Source organism: Capricornis sumatraensis, chromosome 1 (genome assembly GCF_032405125.1).
Source record: "Capricornis sumatraensis isolate serow.1 chromosome 1, serow.2, whole genome shotgun sequence".
NCBI lineage: Eukaryota > Metazoa > Chordata > Mammalia > Artiodactyla > Bovidae > Capricornis > Capricornis sumatraensis.
The window spans coordinates 254,444,076-254,458,311 of record NC_091069.1 but is presented as its reverse complement, the minus strand read 5'-3'; the positions used below and the strand labels follow the sequence as shown (position 1 = coordinate 254,458,311).

Here is a 14,236-nt window from a genome sequence, read left to right as displayed (position 1 = left end):
CTCCTGGGAGAGGAACCATCCTACTGGACGCGCACATACAGACCTGCAGGTCTTTCTGGTCCTTCTTGCTCTCCAGGTTTGGAGTTCTTGTCACAAAGTCATTCAGCATGCTGTTGAGAGACAATCAGCTTCAGAATGAGAATGCTAGCAGAAATGAAAACATACATGTTCCTGGAGGAAAAAAAAACGCGGTAACGTTGAGTGGCTAGGAACACGGTACCTGAGAAGCAGAAAGTAACCGGGGGGAGCCAGATTCAACTGCACAGACTCCTTCAACACACCCAACAGCGAAGCGAAGTTCTCTTGCAAGGCTGTTGCTGGGAGCCTATTTAATAAAAACAAACAAACAACAAAAAACCATAGGGGGGGAAAAAACATCCAGCCATGAACAGGTCTAATGAAAATGTTTTCTTATAAGCACATTTTAGGTGCAGGCGGTTAGAAGGCACGGGACGATGCCTTATCTGCCTGACCTGTTTCGTTCTTCTTAAATTAAAATACACATGTGCTAAATTGCGGTATTCTGGCAAGAACTTGGGGGTTTGGATACCAGCCACCCGTCTAAACAAACAGGTCAGACACTCCTGGTTTCCTCGTCTATAAAGTGAAAGCCTTGAACTGGAGGACAGATCTCTGGGCCTGTCTGGCTCTATTTAGCATTTGGCCTCCCTAACATCACTGGAAATGCAGAGTGAGCCATCGGGAGGTCGCAGAGGGTGAGGCCAGGGGTCACCCAGCAGGAGACTGATCTTTAGTAGCTCTCAGGTCAGGCCTCATGGGGAATCAGGACTTGGGGTTGTTGCCGTGGGGTGACGCTGCACTGCACAGGGAGGCAGCTGGGCCACAGCCAGAGGGTCCCAGGGCCGAGTGCTGGTCCCTGACTCGCGGTGGGGCCTCCTCCCTGAAAGGAGGCAGCCTCTCTGCGGCCGCTGGCCTCACTCAGGCCACTGAAGCAGGTGCTTGCTGGGATTACGACACGTATGAGTGAGCACTAGGAAGGACATGGGGAAAAGTGGAAGCAGTGACAGACTTTATTTTCTTGGCTCCAAAATCACTGAGGATGGTGACTGCAGCCATGAAATTAAAAGATGCCTGCTTCTTGCAAGAAAAGCTATGATCAACCTAGACAATGTATTAAAAAGCAGAGACATTACTTAAACAACAAAGGTCCATAGAGTCAAAGCTACAGTTTTTCCAGTAGTCATGTATGGATGTGAGTTGGACCATAAAAAGGGTTGAGCGCCAAAGGATTGATGCTTTTGACCTGCGGTGTTGGAGAAGACTCTTGAGAGTCCCTTGGACATCACACAGTCAATCCTAAAGGAAATCAGTCCTGAATATTCATTGGAAGGACTGATGCTAAAGCTGAAGCTCCAATACTTTGCTCACCTGATGGGAAGAACTGACTCATTTGAAAAGATCGTGATGCTGGGAAAGACTGAAGGCAGGAGGAGAAGGGGATGACAGAGGATGAGATGGCTGGATGGCATCACTGACTCAATGGACATGAGTTTGAGTAAACTCTGGGAGACAGGAAAGTTTGCTGTGCTGCAGTCCATGGGGTCTCAAAGAGTTGGACACAACTGAGAGACTGAACAACAACAAAGGACTAGCTTATTTTCCCCTCCTGGAGCAAAGCAGTACAGTGATGCTCATGGTGGAGGGTGAGTGGCTGGCCTGAATGCAATCCTGGGCCGGGGGACTCCTGGGACTATGACCCTCCATCTACCTTCCTGTAACCCTACGGTGTCGTGGGTCAGAATAACCATGGAATGTGAACTTGTTAGCCAGGGAGCTTGCAGCTGGTGGTCAAATTTACTAATGGTGAACCCCCTGAGACACGTAAGGCTAATGGTGAATCCCCTGAGACACGTGAGGCTATTGAGGCATCCATGAGGTAGGGCTATACCCCCTTCATTCCTGTTACTGCAGCTCTAACCTCCCTGCACGGTGGACACATCTGGGAGCTGTATCCAGGACCTGCTGTAAGAGCCGCAGGAGCCAGCAAGGCATCCTCTCTCCCTGCAGAGAGCCACCTGGGGAACCTGCAGCTGAGATGCCTGCAGATGGGTGTTCAGCTCAGTAAATCCACGCAGAAACCTCAGTTCAGTTCAGTCGCTCAGTTATGTCTGACTCTTCGCGACCCCATGGACTGCAGCACACCAGGCTTCCCTGTCCATCACCAACTTCCCGAGCTTGCTCAAACTCTAGTCCATCGACATGAAGCCTCCCAGCAGAAAGCACAGCAAAGCACTGAGGATCCAAAGTAGTCACTTCTTTTCCTAAAAGAGGTTCTTAAAATTCCCCTCCTTTTTTTTTGGTTATCAAGGTAATGCAAACTGTTTCTTCTGAAGTTTACCAGGTCTCACACAAAGCTGTGCTGACATAAAGTGTTCAAGATACAGCACACAGACTTGAAAATGTCAGATTAGCTCTCTGTAGAAGGAAGAAGTGAGACTGTCGGGATGTTCCGATGGCTTGAGAGGAATTAGGACACCGCTTAGATCCCCAGGTCGGCAAGATCCCCTGGAGGAGGAAAATGGCAACCCACTCCAGTATTCTTGCCTGGAGAATCCCACGGACAGAGGACCTTGGCAGGCTACAGTCCATGGGGTCACAGAGAGTCGGACACGGCTGGGTTAGTAACACATAGATACTTTCTGAACTAAGGCTCTCCAGTAATCAAGAAACACACGGGTGGAGGCAGAGAGGGATAAAGAAGTAGTTGGGATTAACACAGACACACTACTGTATACAAAATAGGTGAACAATGAGGACCTACTGTAAAGCACAGGGACTATACGCAACTTATAACTTGCAATGAAACAGCATTTGAAAAGGCACGTGCACACACCCACCCACCCACATCAAACTGAGTCACTGTGCCGTACACCTGAAACCAACACAACACCGTAAATCAACGGCGCTTCAGTTAGAAGAAAAAAAGGAGGACAATCAAGAGCAGTTACTTATAACCACTGCAACAGCAACTATAACTGAGAAATGTCTTTGAGGGGCTGCGTTACCTTTGGATGAACGCATAGCAAAACTGCAACACTGGGACATCCACCAGCGGCGATTTCTGAAAATTAAAGCACAGGTAATTACTCCAAATTGGGAGGAAATAAGGCTAAGACAAGAATTCAAATACAGAAATGAAACAGGTTTTATCTGCTAACAAAGCAAAGGTTTCCAGCTCCGGGAGTCTTCTGAATATAATAATACAAAGGATCTCAGTGAAATAAAAGCTAATGTATCCTGTGACGGCGCACATCCTTAGGTCCCTGTTCATCAGACTCCCAGTCCTTTCCCACATTTACCTACTTCCCACCCCAGACTTTTAGCAAGTATTTAAGCAATAGTTGGCATAATGACTGAACCTCCTCAGACACGAAGCTGGTGGCCTCAGGAGCCCGTGTCGAGCTACAGACAACGCCAAATGCAAATTCTTAGCTCCAGGAATTTCCCCTAGACAGCTCAGACAACTTCCCTACGTCCCAAATGGCTCGAATTACTTGTAAATAGGTTTTCAAAACACGTATTTTTCCCTCTTCTCTTGGTCAGTTATAGAAGTTAAGCCAATTAACTAAACTAACCACAAAAGCAACTTTGTTATTCGAAAAGTCAAAAGCCAGTCGGCCAGATGACGTCTAGGGTCTTCTGGGTTTTTATCTTTAAGCCCAGGATTTGCAGACGCTTGTAGATCAAGTACTGAAGGAACAAAGCGGGGAAGCGCCTGCACTCTGCACGAAGCTGTTTGTCACAGGGCCAGCTCCCCCGTGGCTGTAGCCAGGATATCATTCGGAGGAACTGACCAGCAGTGGGGAAGGCCAGTCTCCAGCCACCTCGACCTGCTCAGAGTTATAAATGCCAATCCAAGGTCTGTTACGTGAACATTCACGTTCAAGAGTAAAAGGCGGGACCTTCCTGGCAGTCACGCGGTGGTTAGGAACCCGCCTTCTGATGCAGGGGACGCGGGTTCTACCCCTGCTCAGGGAACCAAGATCCCACGTGCTGCAGGGTGACAACGCCTCAGTGCTGCACCTAATGTGCCTGTGCGCTGCAGCGAAAGATCCCGCATGCCGCAACTAAGACTTGATGCCCACAGGAAATACACAAATAAATACTTTTTAATAAAGGGTAAAGGGCAACCAGTGCTGTGCGCGCTAAGTCACTCTAGTGGTGTCCGACTCTTTGCGACCCCGTGGACTGTAGCCCGCCTGGCTCCTCTGTCTGTGGGATTCTCCAGGCAAGAATACTGGAGTGGGTTGCTGTGCCCTCCTCCAGGGGAATCTTTCCGACCCAGGGACCGAACCTGGGTCTCCTGTCTCCTGCATCGGCAGGCAGGCTCTTCACCCCTAGCACCACCTGGGAAGCCCCAAGGCAACAAGAGTCCTAGGCCATGAAGAGATCTGGGGGCAGATGCCATGAAGCCTCCCGTGACCATTTTATATCTGATTCCTTAAGCCGGTTCCATGATGTGGCCTCACAGGGTTAAGTTGTAGGCTGCCTCATCTTCCTCCCCCAACTAGAATACAGGCTGACTGTGGGTGGGGGCGGCCTCACTCTTCAGGATTCCCCTCTGTGGACGCACATACTTGATGTTCAATGAACACGTGGAATGAAGGAAGATTTATTTGTTATAAAATTTTGGTAAAATGTATTTGACAAAATTTACTGCTTAAAACATTTTTTAGGGTACAGGACAAGGGCATTCAGGACATTCACAGCTACTGTTGGGCAACTATGATCACCATTCATCAGCTCTATTTCATCTTCACGGAGTGAAACTCAGTCCCCAAAAAAGACCTACGCCCATGCCCTCCTCCCCAGCTTCTAGTAACTATCTTTCTCTTTTCTGTCTCTGTGGACTGGACCACTCCCGGTACCCCATGTAAGTGGAATCATGCAATACCGTCCTTTTGAACTGACTGATTCCCCTTAGCATAATGCTGTTAAGGTTCATCCATGGTGTATAGCGTGTGTCAGAATTTCCTTCCTTTTCAAGGCTGAGTCATAATCCACTGCATGTGTACAGACCTCACTGTGTTTATCCATTCATCCGCTGACGGGTTATTTCTACTTTTTGGCTCTGGTATACAAATGTCAGTCTGAATTAAAACTATTTTTAGTGATCACTTGGTCTACTCCATTATTTTTCATTTAGGGAATTATTCTTATGAGTGTTACTGACGATATCATCTTAAATTACCTGAGAAAGGACAATTATTTCAAGGTCAGAACAAATCCTATCAAATTAATTCAGAACAAAATAGCTCCAACACTTTCAATGAAGAAGTCTGCTTTGGTGAAATCAAAGACTTCTCAGGCATAAAACCGTAGAGTCTGTTCTGTTGCAAAACCACTGTGCATAAACGAAAAGGTGTCCGAGCAGTAGAAAAGCTCCCTCAACTGCTATGCAGAAATTGGGCAGAAAAACAATAGGAGCTTTGTGGTTCAATCACATCACCCTTCAAAGACCACTGATCTCCCTGCAGCCAGATGAAAGCTCTGCTTTCTTAGAATCTCCAGTATGAGTTAAGTCCTCTGATGTGAATTTTGTACTTCGACAAAAATTATGCAGACTTTTAACTTGCCCATGGACAAAGATGCTCTCCTTGACCTAGTCTAGTCAGGCCCCTCTGCTTTTTGTATTTTTAAAATATTTATTTGTTTATTTGGCTGCTCCAGGTCTTTAGTTCTGGCATGCAGACGCTTTAGTTGCATCCTACGGGATCTAGTTCCGTTATCGCTGTTGTTCAGTGGCTAAGTCATGTCTAACTCTTGGTGACCCCAAGGATTACAGCACGCCAGCCTTCCCTTCTCCTGGAGTTTGCTCAAACTCATGTTGGATTCAGTTCCCTGACTAGGGATCAAACTCGGGTGCCCTGCACTGGACAGCACAGAGTTTTAAGCTACTGGACCACCAGAGAATTCCCTGGGTGTGTTTTTTTTCAGCCACACAGCACAGCTTGTGAGATCTTAGTTCCCCAACCAGGCACTGAACTGGGACCCTCAGCAGTGAAAGTGAAGAGTCGTAACCACTGGACTGCCAGGGAAGTCCTTAGCCAGGCTCCTCTGAGCCTTCATCTTGACCAAGCCTCAGCCTTGATCTACAAGGTTGTACCTTCGGCACAAACGATTCCATCCACCCCACACGCTAATAAGAGACTTGAGCAAACATGACTGTGGTTCCCAGCAGCTCAAGGCTGTGTTCTAGGGAGATGACCTCGACCCCCTTAAAATGAGAAAGCTCACGGCCTCGGAAGGAATCTGCTGTGTGTTCAGCCAAGTCCTGATAAGTTCCTGACCTCCCCTCCTTCGAGCATTTATTAGGAAAAGCTTATGGTTACAAATCCTTCCTCTGTCCCTCTGGGATGTGAATGCATCTTCTCCAACCCAGGAATGTCTTTCCCAAGGACATGACAGCCATCCCTTTAAAATATCATCAAGAAAGACAGGGCCCCTATCTTCCAGTCTCCTGGGGAGCATAGGAACCAACCTTTCACAACACAGTCGGTAAGTATGGTCTAGTTACACTCAACAAGCCCCTTTCTGCTTGTTTGTAACTTTCCACTCCCCTGACTCTGCTGAAGCCCTGCTCCTTCATCCTTTCTCTTCATCCTCCCCATAAAATACCTACTCACCCCTGCACAAACTGGAACTGACCACACCTCTTCCCCCTACTGCTAGAGCTACTGAATGAAGTCGGTCTTTTCCACCTTTAACTAGCTTTGTTTATCTTTGATGCTTTTTAGGCTGCAAGTTCCTGGAAGCCAAGTGCCATTTCCTCTTTCTAGATTTACTTGATTTGGCGCACAACAGGCCCTTGATAAGAACCACTACCAGCGATTTCACTGATGGTCCAGTAGTTGAGAACGCAAGAGACGTGGGTTGGATCCCTGGCCTGGAGAACTAAGATCCCACCTGCCTTGGAGCAACTAAGCCTGTGTGCCGCAACTGCTGAGCCCAAGTGCCACAACAAGAGGGCCCAGGTGCCCGCAACAAAAGATCCTGCAAGACGCAGCTAAGACCCAGTACAGTCAAATAAACAAAATACGTTGCAGAAAACCGAACCACTACTGAGCAGAGTGCTCTGTGGTGGGCTGTAAGGATGGAAGTCGGTCCCGTCTCAGGTGGTTCGCACCTCAAGACGGCCGTCCGTGGAGCACGTCTTGTGCATCTCCACAAGGTCCGGCGAGAACACCTCCCTTTTATGGCCCCTTGAATTCCCAGGTGCTCCTGCAACCTTTGTTTCCCTCCCAGACACCATCTATACGATGTGGACTGGAAGAGTCCTGCATTCATCCGAGGGCCCCCGGGCTCCTGACCTCATCCCCGCGGACCTGCGGGGGGTGCTTCACCACCTCCTTCACCAGGTGCAGCACTGAGTCTGTCTGCAGGGTGCTCAGCGCACAGATCAGATCCACAAGGGTCAGCTGGGACGTGCTGGCCGCCGGAACGATCTGCCGAGAAGAGGACCGTTCCTTGAGAGAGACAACAAAAATAAGCAGGACTCCCAGAAAGCACTCTGTGATACTTGCTCCCGGAGGAAGAGATGCGTTTTAATCTTTGAAACAAATACTTAAAGGAATACTAGGTAAAGGACTGTATTGGTAGGAAGAGTGAGTTTAAAAAAAAAAAAAAAAGCTTTTAATCACAGGAATGTAATCATTATATGATACAGATGAGGAATAAAAGGCATAGCCAGTGACAGGCAATTGCTCTAGTCTTTATGAGTTCAAGCTAAGAAAGCGTGTTGGAAATAGACTATATTAACTTGAAGGAAACAGGCTGATTATCAAGAGCCAGCCCCCAGAGTACGAGGACAGCAAGTGAAACAGGAAAACCAGGTTCACGGGAGCTGGCCAAGGCAGGAAGTCTTGGCGTGGAAGGTGGGTTTTGATGATCGACATGGGGGTGGGGCCCTGCCCTTGGAAGTATGACGGTCCTTGCTGGGGAAGATCCCACAGGTGCTAAGCTGGGTGGCCTGGACCACCAGCCTCTCATGCCTCCTCGGGTAACGGGGTCCATGCTGGGCACTGAGCCAGTGCCTGGGGGTGGGGCAGATGCTCTGACGGAGGTACCGGGCAGGAACCTTCACGGACGATGGACGGAACCGAGGGTGAAGCCCATGCTGGGTTTTCAGAAACAGGAGACCAAGCTCCTGGCAGGACCTTGTGAGGGACCAGTCAGTGGAGAACACTTATGCAAAATGTAAACCAAAGTCCTGGCAAGGGAATGCGATGATTTCTTTACCATCGCAAATGAGTATTATTTTTATAAGTTAAATAACTGTGTCAGTCACAGTTGATGTTTGGCTTTTTTTAACTTATAAAAATGATACTCGTTTGTGATGGTAAAGAAATCATCACATTCCCTTGCCCGGACTTTGGTTTACATTTTGCATAAGTGTTCTCCACTGACTGGTCCATCACAGCAACTGTGACAAGCATACCTCTCTGGGTCTGGGGTGGGGGGAACGTTGACGGGGGTGGGGAGGTACACGTGTTGGGGCAGGGAACTAGGGAAAATCTCTATACCCTCCTCTCATTCTGCTGGGAACTTAAAACTGCCCTAGAAAGACAAAGTCTTTTAAAAGATTGGTTTCAAAAAAAAACAAAAAACAAAAAGAAAGCTTTTAGAAGGCACTATATCCAGGGAGGGGCCCCCAGGGGTCCTCACGGGTAGAATGAGGAACCACTTCTTAAGCCGGGAGGTGGAGGGCAGGTCCAGCAGTGGTGTTTTTCTTTGAAATGTACATGTTAGATACGTTCTTGGAAGCACACTACTAGACAGCAGATTAAAATGTTAAACGAAAAGTACAATATGCGTACTTTCATCGTTCGGTAGAAAGAGAAGAAAACAGAGGTTGGGTGGGCTCCACTCCCTCCCCCCACCTTGCTGTAACAGGCACAGCTAGATGATGATGTCACGAGTTTGACACCGGCCGGGGGTGGGGGGGTGGGGGGCTGCCTCCGCGGTCTCCCCTGGCGGCCTCTGGGGTCACTTAGATCGCATAGGGCCGTCCGTGCGCGTCTTCATTTTCGGGCTTTACCTTTGTCTTACTATGGCGTTTCCCCTTCTTCCTGCTCCACACGGCTGCAACTGCTGCTGTCAGCTGAACTCCAAGAGGCGCTGTCAAGGGGTTCAAGAAGTCTAAAATTTTTTGTCGTATGGTCTTAAAAAACAAAACAAAACAGAAAAATGATGAGTGAGGGTGCAGTCAGGGCTCCAATGGACTGTGCACTTCACACTAGCACCTGTGACCTTGGGAGCTTTCATCTTAGAGTCGTGGGCACTATGCTGGGGTCTGGGGGCAGGGTTGGGGGGATGGTGGTGGTGCAGAGCACCTCCTGGAGGGGTTGGACAGGACGCATGGGGGACAGTCCAGGTGCACGAACAGCGGAGCAGAGACTCCTGGGAAGTGATGGGTACCATCTTCGAGCAGATAGGAGCAGGGCAGGGATCGGAGCAAGTCACCTGAGGCTTTGCAGACCCAGTGAGAAAGCGGGGACCCTGCAGGGAAGCCCCCAGCCGTGCTGGCCTCAACCAGCTCAGGGAGGTCTTGTAAGTACCAGGAAGAATGTGCTTCAGTTTCCAGAAATACGTGCCATTTACCTAATTTTATGGTGCAGCCAACAAAAACGGACCCACGCCATGGCCTGGGGATGTCACTTGCCACCCTCCCCTTTGCTGTGCCTGGATTTCTCTGTATTCCCAAAACCTCTGTGTTCCTTCCTTTGGGGATGCTGCAGGTCTCCCAGCCTCTAACACACACCTGGGAAGGCACATCCTCTCATCCTGGGTCTTGGCTCAGCCCCTCTGCCTCAGGAAGGCCTCCTTGACCCTCAGAGCAGGGGTCACAGGCTGGCAGAGTGCCCTGCGTTTCTTTGCAGCGCTTCTCATCATTATTTTAAAGTGGATGGTTCATGTCTGTGCCTGCCAGGAGGACAAGGACCTCCCTCTATCTTCTCCACTTGTGGACAGGCAGGGCCAGGTACAGAGCAGCAGGCGCATGTGTGCCTGTGGGATGAATGGATTTACCTTGGGCTTCCCCTGCTCCTTGTAGGAAAACCTATGACCAACCTAGACAGCATATTAAAAAGCAGAGAAATTACTTTGCCAACAAAGGACCGTCTAGTCAAAGCTATGGTTTTTCCAGGAGTCATGTATGGATGTGAGAGTTGAACCATAAAGCAAGCCGAGCACCAAAGAATTGATGCTTTTGAACTGTGGTGTTGGAGAAGACTCTTGAGAGTCCCTTGGACTGCAAGGAGAAACCAGTCCACCCTAAAGGAAATCAGTCCTGAATATTCTTGGGAAGAACTGACGCTGAAGCTGAAGCTCCAATACTTTGGCCACCTCATGCGAAGAGCCGACTCATTGGAAAAGACCCTGATGCTGGGAAAGATTGAAGGTGGGAGGAGAAGGGGATGACTGAGGATGATATGGTTGGATGGCATCACCAACTCAATGAACATGAGTCTGAGCAAACTTCGGGAGTTGGTGATGGACAGGGAGGCCTGGTGTGCTGTAGTCCATGGGGTCGCAAAGAGTCAGAGATGACTGAGGGACTGAACTGAACGTCCCTGTCCCCACTGCCCTTGTCTAGCATCACTTTAGATACAACTGAGCCGGGAATGGGGACGTCTTCTCCCTCCTAACATGGTTTCTGCTTGAGAGAGATCATGCGGGCCCCAGCTCAGGGCCTTGGGTCCTTCAGGGAGGGCTTGGGTGAAGTGCTCAGCAAATGTTGCATTGTTGTTGTTCAGTCATGCCCAACTCTTCACGACCCTGTGGACTGTAGCCGCCAGGCTCCTCTGTCTATGCAATTCTCCAGGAAAGAATATTGGAGTGGGTTGCCATTCCCTTTGCCAGGGGATCTTCCGAACCCAGGGATTGAACCCATGTCTCCTGCACTGCAGGCATGTTTGTTTGCTTCTTTTTTTAACCACTGAGCCACCTGGGAAGCTCCTGGAAAGCCCCCAATAAATGTCAGCCATCACCACAATGAATTCTTCCATCAGTCCAGGGGATAGGCTACTAGTAACAGACTCATTTCACAGAGGAGGAAACGGAGGCTCAGGCTGAGTGAACCTTCTGAACCTTTTTAGAGATTAATTTCTAGGCTGAATTTAAGCAGGTTCCTGTGGTAGATTTCCCTTGGAGGTCATCCCTGGAACCAACAGAAAATTTTTGGAGGCCACCTGCACTTCCCAGAACCTAAAAGCCCTCTGGTCTGGGAGTTACACTGCCAGACTGACCACAGAAAGAATCACATGCTCTCTCTACACCTCTCACCTGTCACCTGGGAATAATAATAGCACCTGCCTTGCAGGTGAGGCCTGAATAACGCCAGTAAATATAGAGTGCTCAGATGATGCCTGGCACCCTGTTTGCAGCAGAGCAAATAACACCACACAGAGGTTTAATGCATGTGCTCAAGGTCCCACAAAGCAGCTGAGCAGGGAGCCAAATCCAGGCGACCTGGGTCCCTGGGCCTGACCTGTTCTGCTGAACCCAGGCAGCCAGAGGCTGGTGTTAAGCCCTAAGGGCACGTGCCAGCATTGCTCAGTGGACGGGAGACATGGCCAGACAACTGGGAGCCACGGGACATGGCGATCACACACTGAGTTACGTGCCTGGGTGCCTCCCAAGGGAGAGTCAAGGGTTTAATGCAGCGCAGGACCCTCTGGGGACTTCCTGGGACAGATCCCTCCCTGCTTGTCCTCTGCCGGCCTCTTATTTGTGGAAAAGTTTTCACCTCCCAGGCCTTCCCTGAGTCATCAATGCCTGGCTCAAGAATTAATGACTGAGGGGCTTTCCTGATGGCTCAGCAGTCAAGCATCCAATGTATGAGATATGGTTCCAAGCCCTGATCTGGGAAGATCCCATATGCAGTCAAGCAACTCATTCATTCCTTCTGCCACAACTACTGAGCCTGTGCTCCAGATCCCGGGAGCTGCACTGACTGAAGCCTGCGAGCCCGAGATTCTGTGCTCTGTGACAAGAGACGCCACCGCAATGGGAGGCCCACACACCGCGATGAAGCATAGACGCTGCTCCCCGCAACTAGAGAATGCCCTTGCTGCAACGAACACCCAGCATGGCCAAAAATAATTTTTATAAATAGCCAAAGGGGAAAAAATAAACTGAAAAGTACTCACAAAAGCCTTCTTCCCATGAATATAAGGCTTACTCTAATAAACAAGCTGGAGATTTCTACTTCCGGTTTACTTATAACAGTACTTCTAACCTGGGTTTCTCTGGGCACGTTGTCTTTGACTGTGTATGTATACATCCCTGTGTATTTTTATTTCTGGCAGGACAATACAAGACAAAGGAAACTCTAGGCCTGCAGAGGAAGCTCTCTCACTTTGGTGGTTTTAAAGTAAACGGAAGAGGATCCCTTCGTGGCTCCGAGGAGATCGACGGGTCTCTTCTGAGTCTCCTCCTTCCTGAGAACGTTCCAGAGAAGGGCCATGGTGTTAACGATTCGAGGGAGCTCTTCCAGAATAGCATTCTTGGCATTCTTCAGATTGGTAGGGTCGGTCACAGCAGCGGTCTGAAAAACAGAGATAAACACTTGAGACCTGGCTGCGTTTCCCTTTCCATGAGGACGCTGGGGCTGGTGAGATGGAGTCTGGGCTGGAGCACTCCCCAGGGCAAGGCCTACATGTGGTCTAGAAATAAGATGCTTCCCTGAGCATTTAAACCCATGACTTCCCTTCAGAGAAGGATGTCTGTGAGTCTGAGGCTCATTACAAACTTGTTACAAACTTTGCAAATCCTTCAACCAAAGTACTAGCTCCGTTCTAAAATTTAATACCAGATAGGGTCGAGTGGGCTTCCCTGGTGGCTCAGGTGGTAAAGAATCCGCCTGCAACATGGGAGACCAGGCTTTGATCCCTGGGTTGGGAAGATGCCCTGGAGAAGGGAATGGCAACCCACTCCAGTATTCTGGCCTGGAGAATCCCATGGACAGAGGACCCTGGCAGGCTACACTCCTTGGTGTCAAAAAGAGTTGGACGTGACTGAGGTTATTTTCACTTTCACTTTCTAGGGTAGAGTAATCAAAACATAAAATGCCTTCAAACTCCATAAAGTCAAGTAAAAAAAAATACATGGAAAAAAGATAACATTCTATGCCACACTGGGCAAAGGCTGAAGTTGCCCAAAGAGTGGCCAATGAGAACAAAACCACACGTGCGTTATTTCAGTACGTACATTTGTACATATACTTGCACACAGGCTCGCATTGTTTGTGTGTGTGCTACTTGGCTTTAATATTGGCACACGTGTCTGTATTACACATATACATTTCTCATTTGAAACAGACATAATCCCAAAGAAGACAAAACAATACATGAAAACTGCCTTGAACTCGGGAAAAAAAGCAATTTACCTTTTTGCTTTGGTTGGGTTGTTCCAAAAGACAGAAATGACTAATGGTTGTTAGGCCTTCCAACAGAGTGAGAGGATAATCCGGAGAGATGTTTTCCCTCTTGGAGGTTATGCTTTGGTGAAGAAATGAGAAACTGGTTTTGAAAATCTTTAAGAAGGAGGCCAGAAAAGTTTTTAATCCTAAACATAGAAACCAGAGAGATATCACCATCTTAAAACAAACTGAGGCTCTCATAATGAAATACTGCTACAAAAACGACAGGCCTCTTTCGAGCTGTTTTACATTTATCTGGTCACTTTGGAAAAATGTTTCCAGATGTTTTAGGATTTCTGTGCAGAGGATTCACACTTTTATTTCTGTTTCACAAAAATAATGGAGACAGATTGACTGACTTGTCCTACAACCCAGATCTGGCCTGGGTGGTCATATGGAATTAAAAATAAAGGAATCCACATACAGTTCTTGTTACTGTCTCTTGACAATTCTAGCTAGGTTTCTGACTAGGTGGAAAGGACCCTCTAATTGGCAAGGGCCAATAAGCCATTCGTGACAAAAAGCTGTCACTAAAGCAATAGGAATATGCCTCTTCCCAGGTGGCGCTAGTGGTAAAGAACTCGCCTGCCAAGGTAGGAGCCATAGGAGACGCGGGTTCCATCCTTGGGTAGGGAAGATCTCCTGGAGGAGGAAATGGCAACCCACTACAGAATCTTTGCCTGGAGGATCCCATGGACAGAGGAGCCTGGTGGGCTACTCCACGGGGTCTCAGAAGAGTCGGACATGACTGAAGGGACTTAGCACCCAAGCACCAGTTGCCTCAAGGCTCACTGT

At 48.7% G+C, this 14,236-nt stretch overlaps 1 protein-coding gene across 1 annotated transcript in view; it reads right to left on the bottom strand.

Moving 5' to 3' along the window:
- Nucleotides 1-14,236, bottom strand: part of DOP1B (DOP1 leucine zipper like protein B) — a 123,671-nt gene that overhangs the window by 26,794 nt on the left and 82,641 nt on the right. The window contains exons 19-25 of the mRNA XM_068973230.1: nt 13,409-13,520; nt 12,380-12,568; nt 9,059-9,181; nt 7,332-7,466; nt 3,027-3,082; nt 221-325; nt 44-110 (exon numbers count right to left, since the gene is read on the bottom strand). Coding sequence (XP_068829331.1) covers nt 44-110; nt 221-325; nt 3,027-3,082; nt 7,332-7,466; nt 9,059-9,181; nt 12,380-12,568; nt 13,409-13,520 — 787 coding nt within the window. The remainder of the gene's footprint in view (nt 1-43; nt 111-220; nt 326-3,026; nt 3,083-7,331; nt 7,467-9,058; nt 9,182-12,379; nt 12,569-13,408; nt 13,521-14,236) is intronic.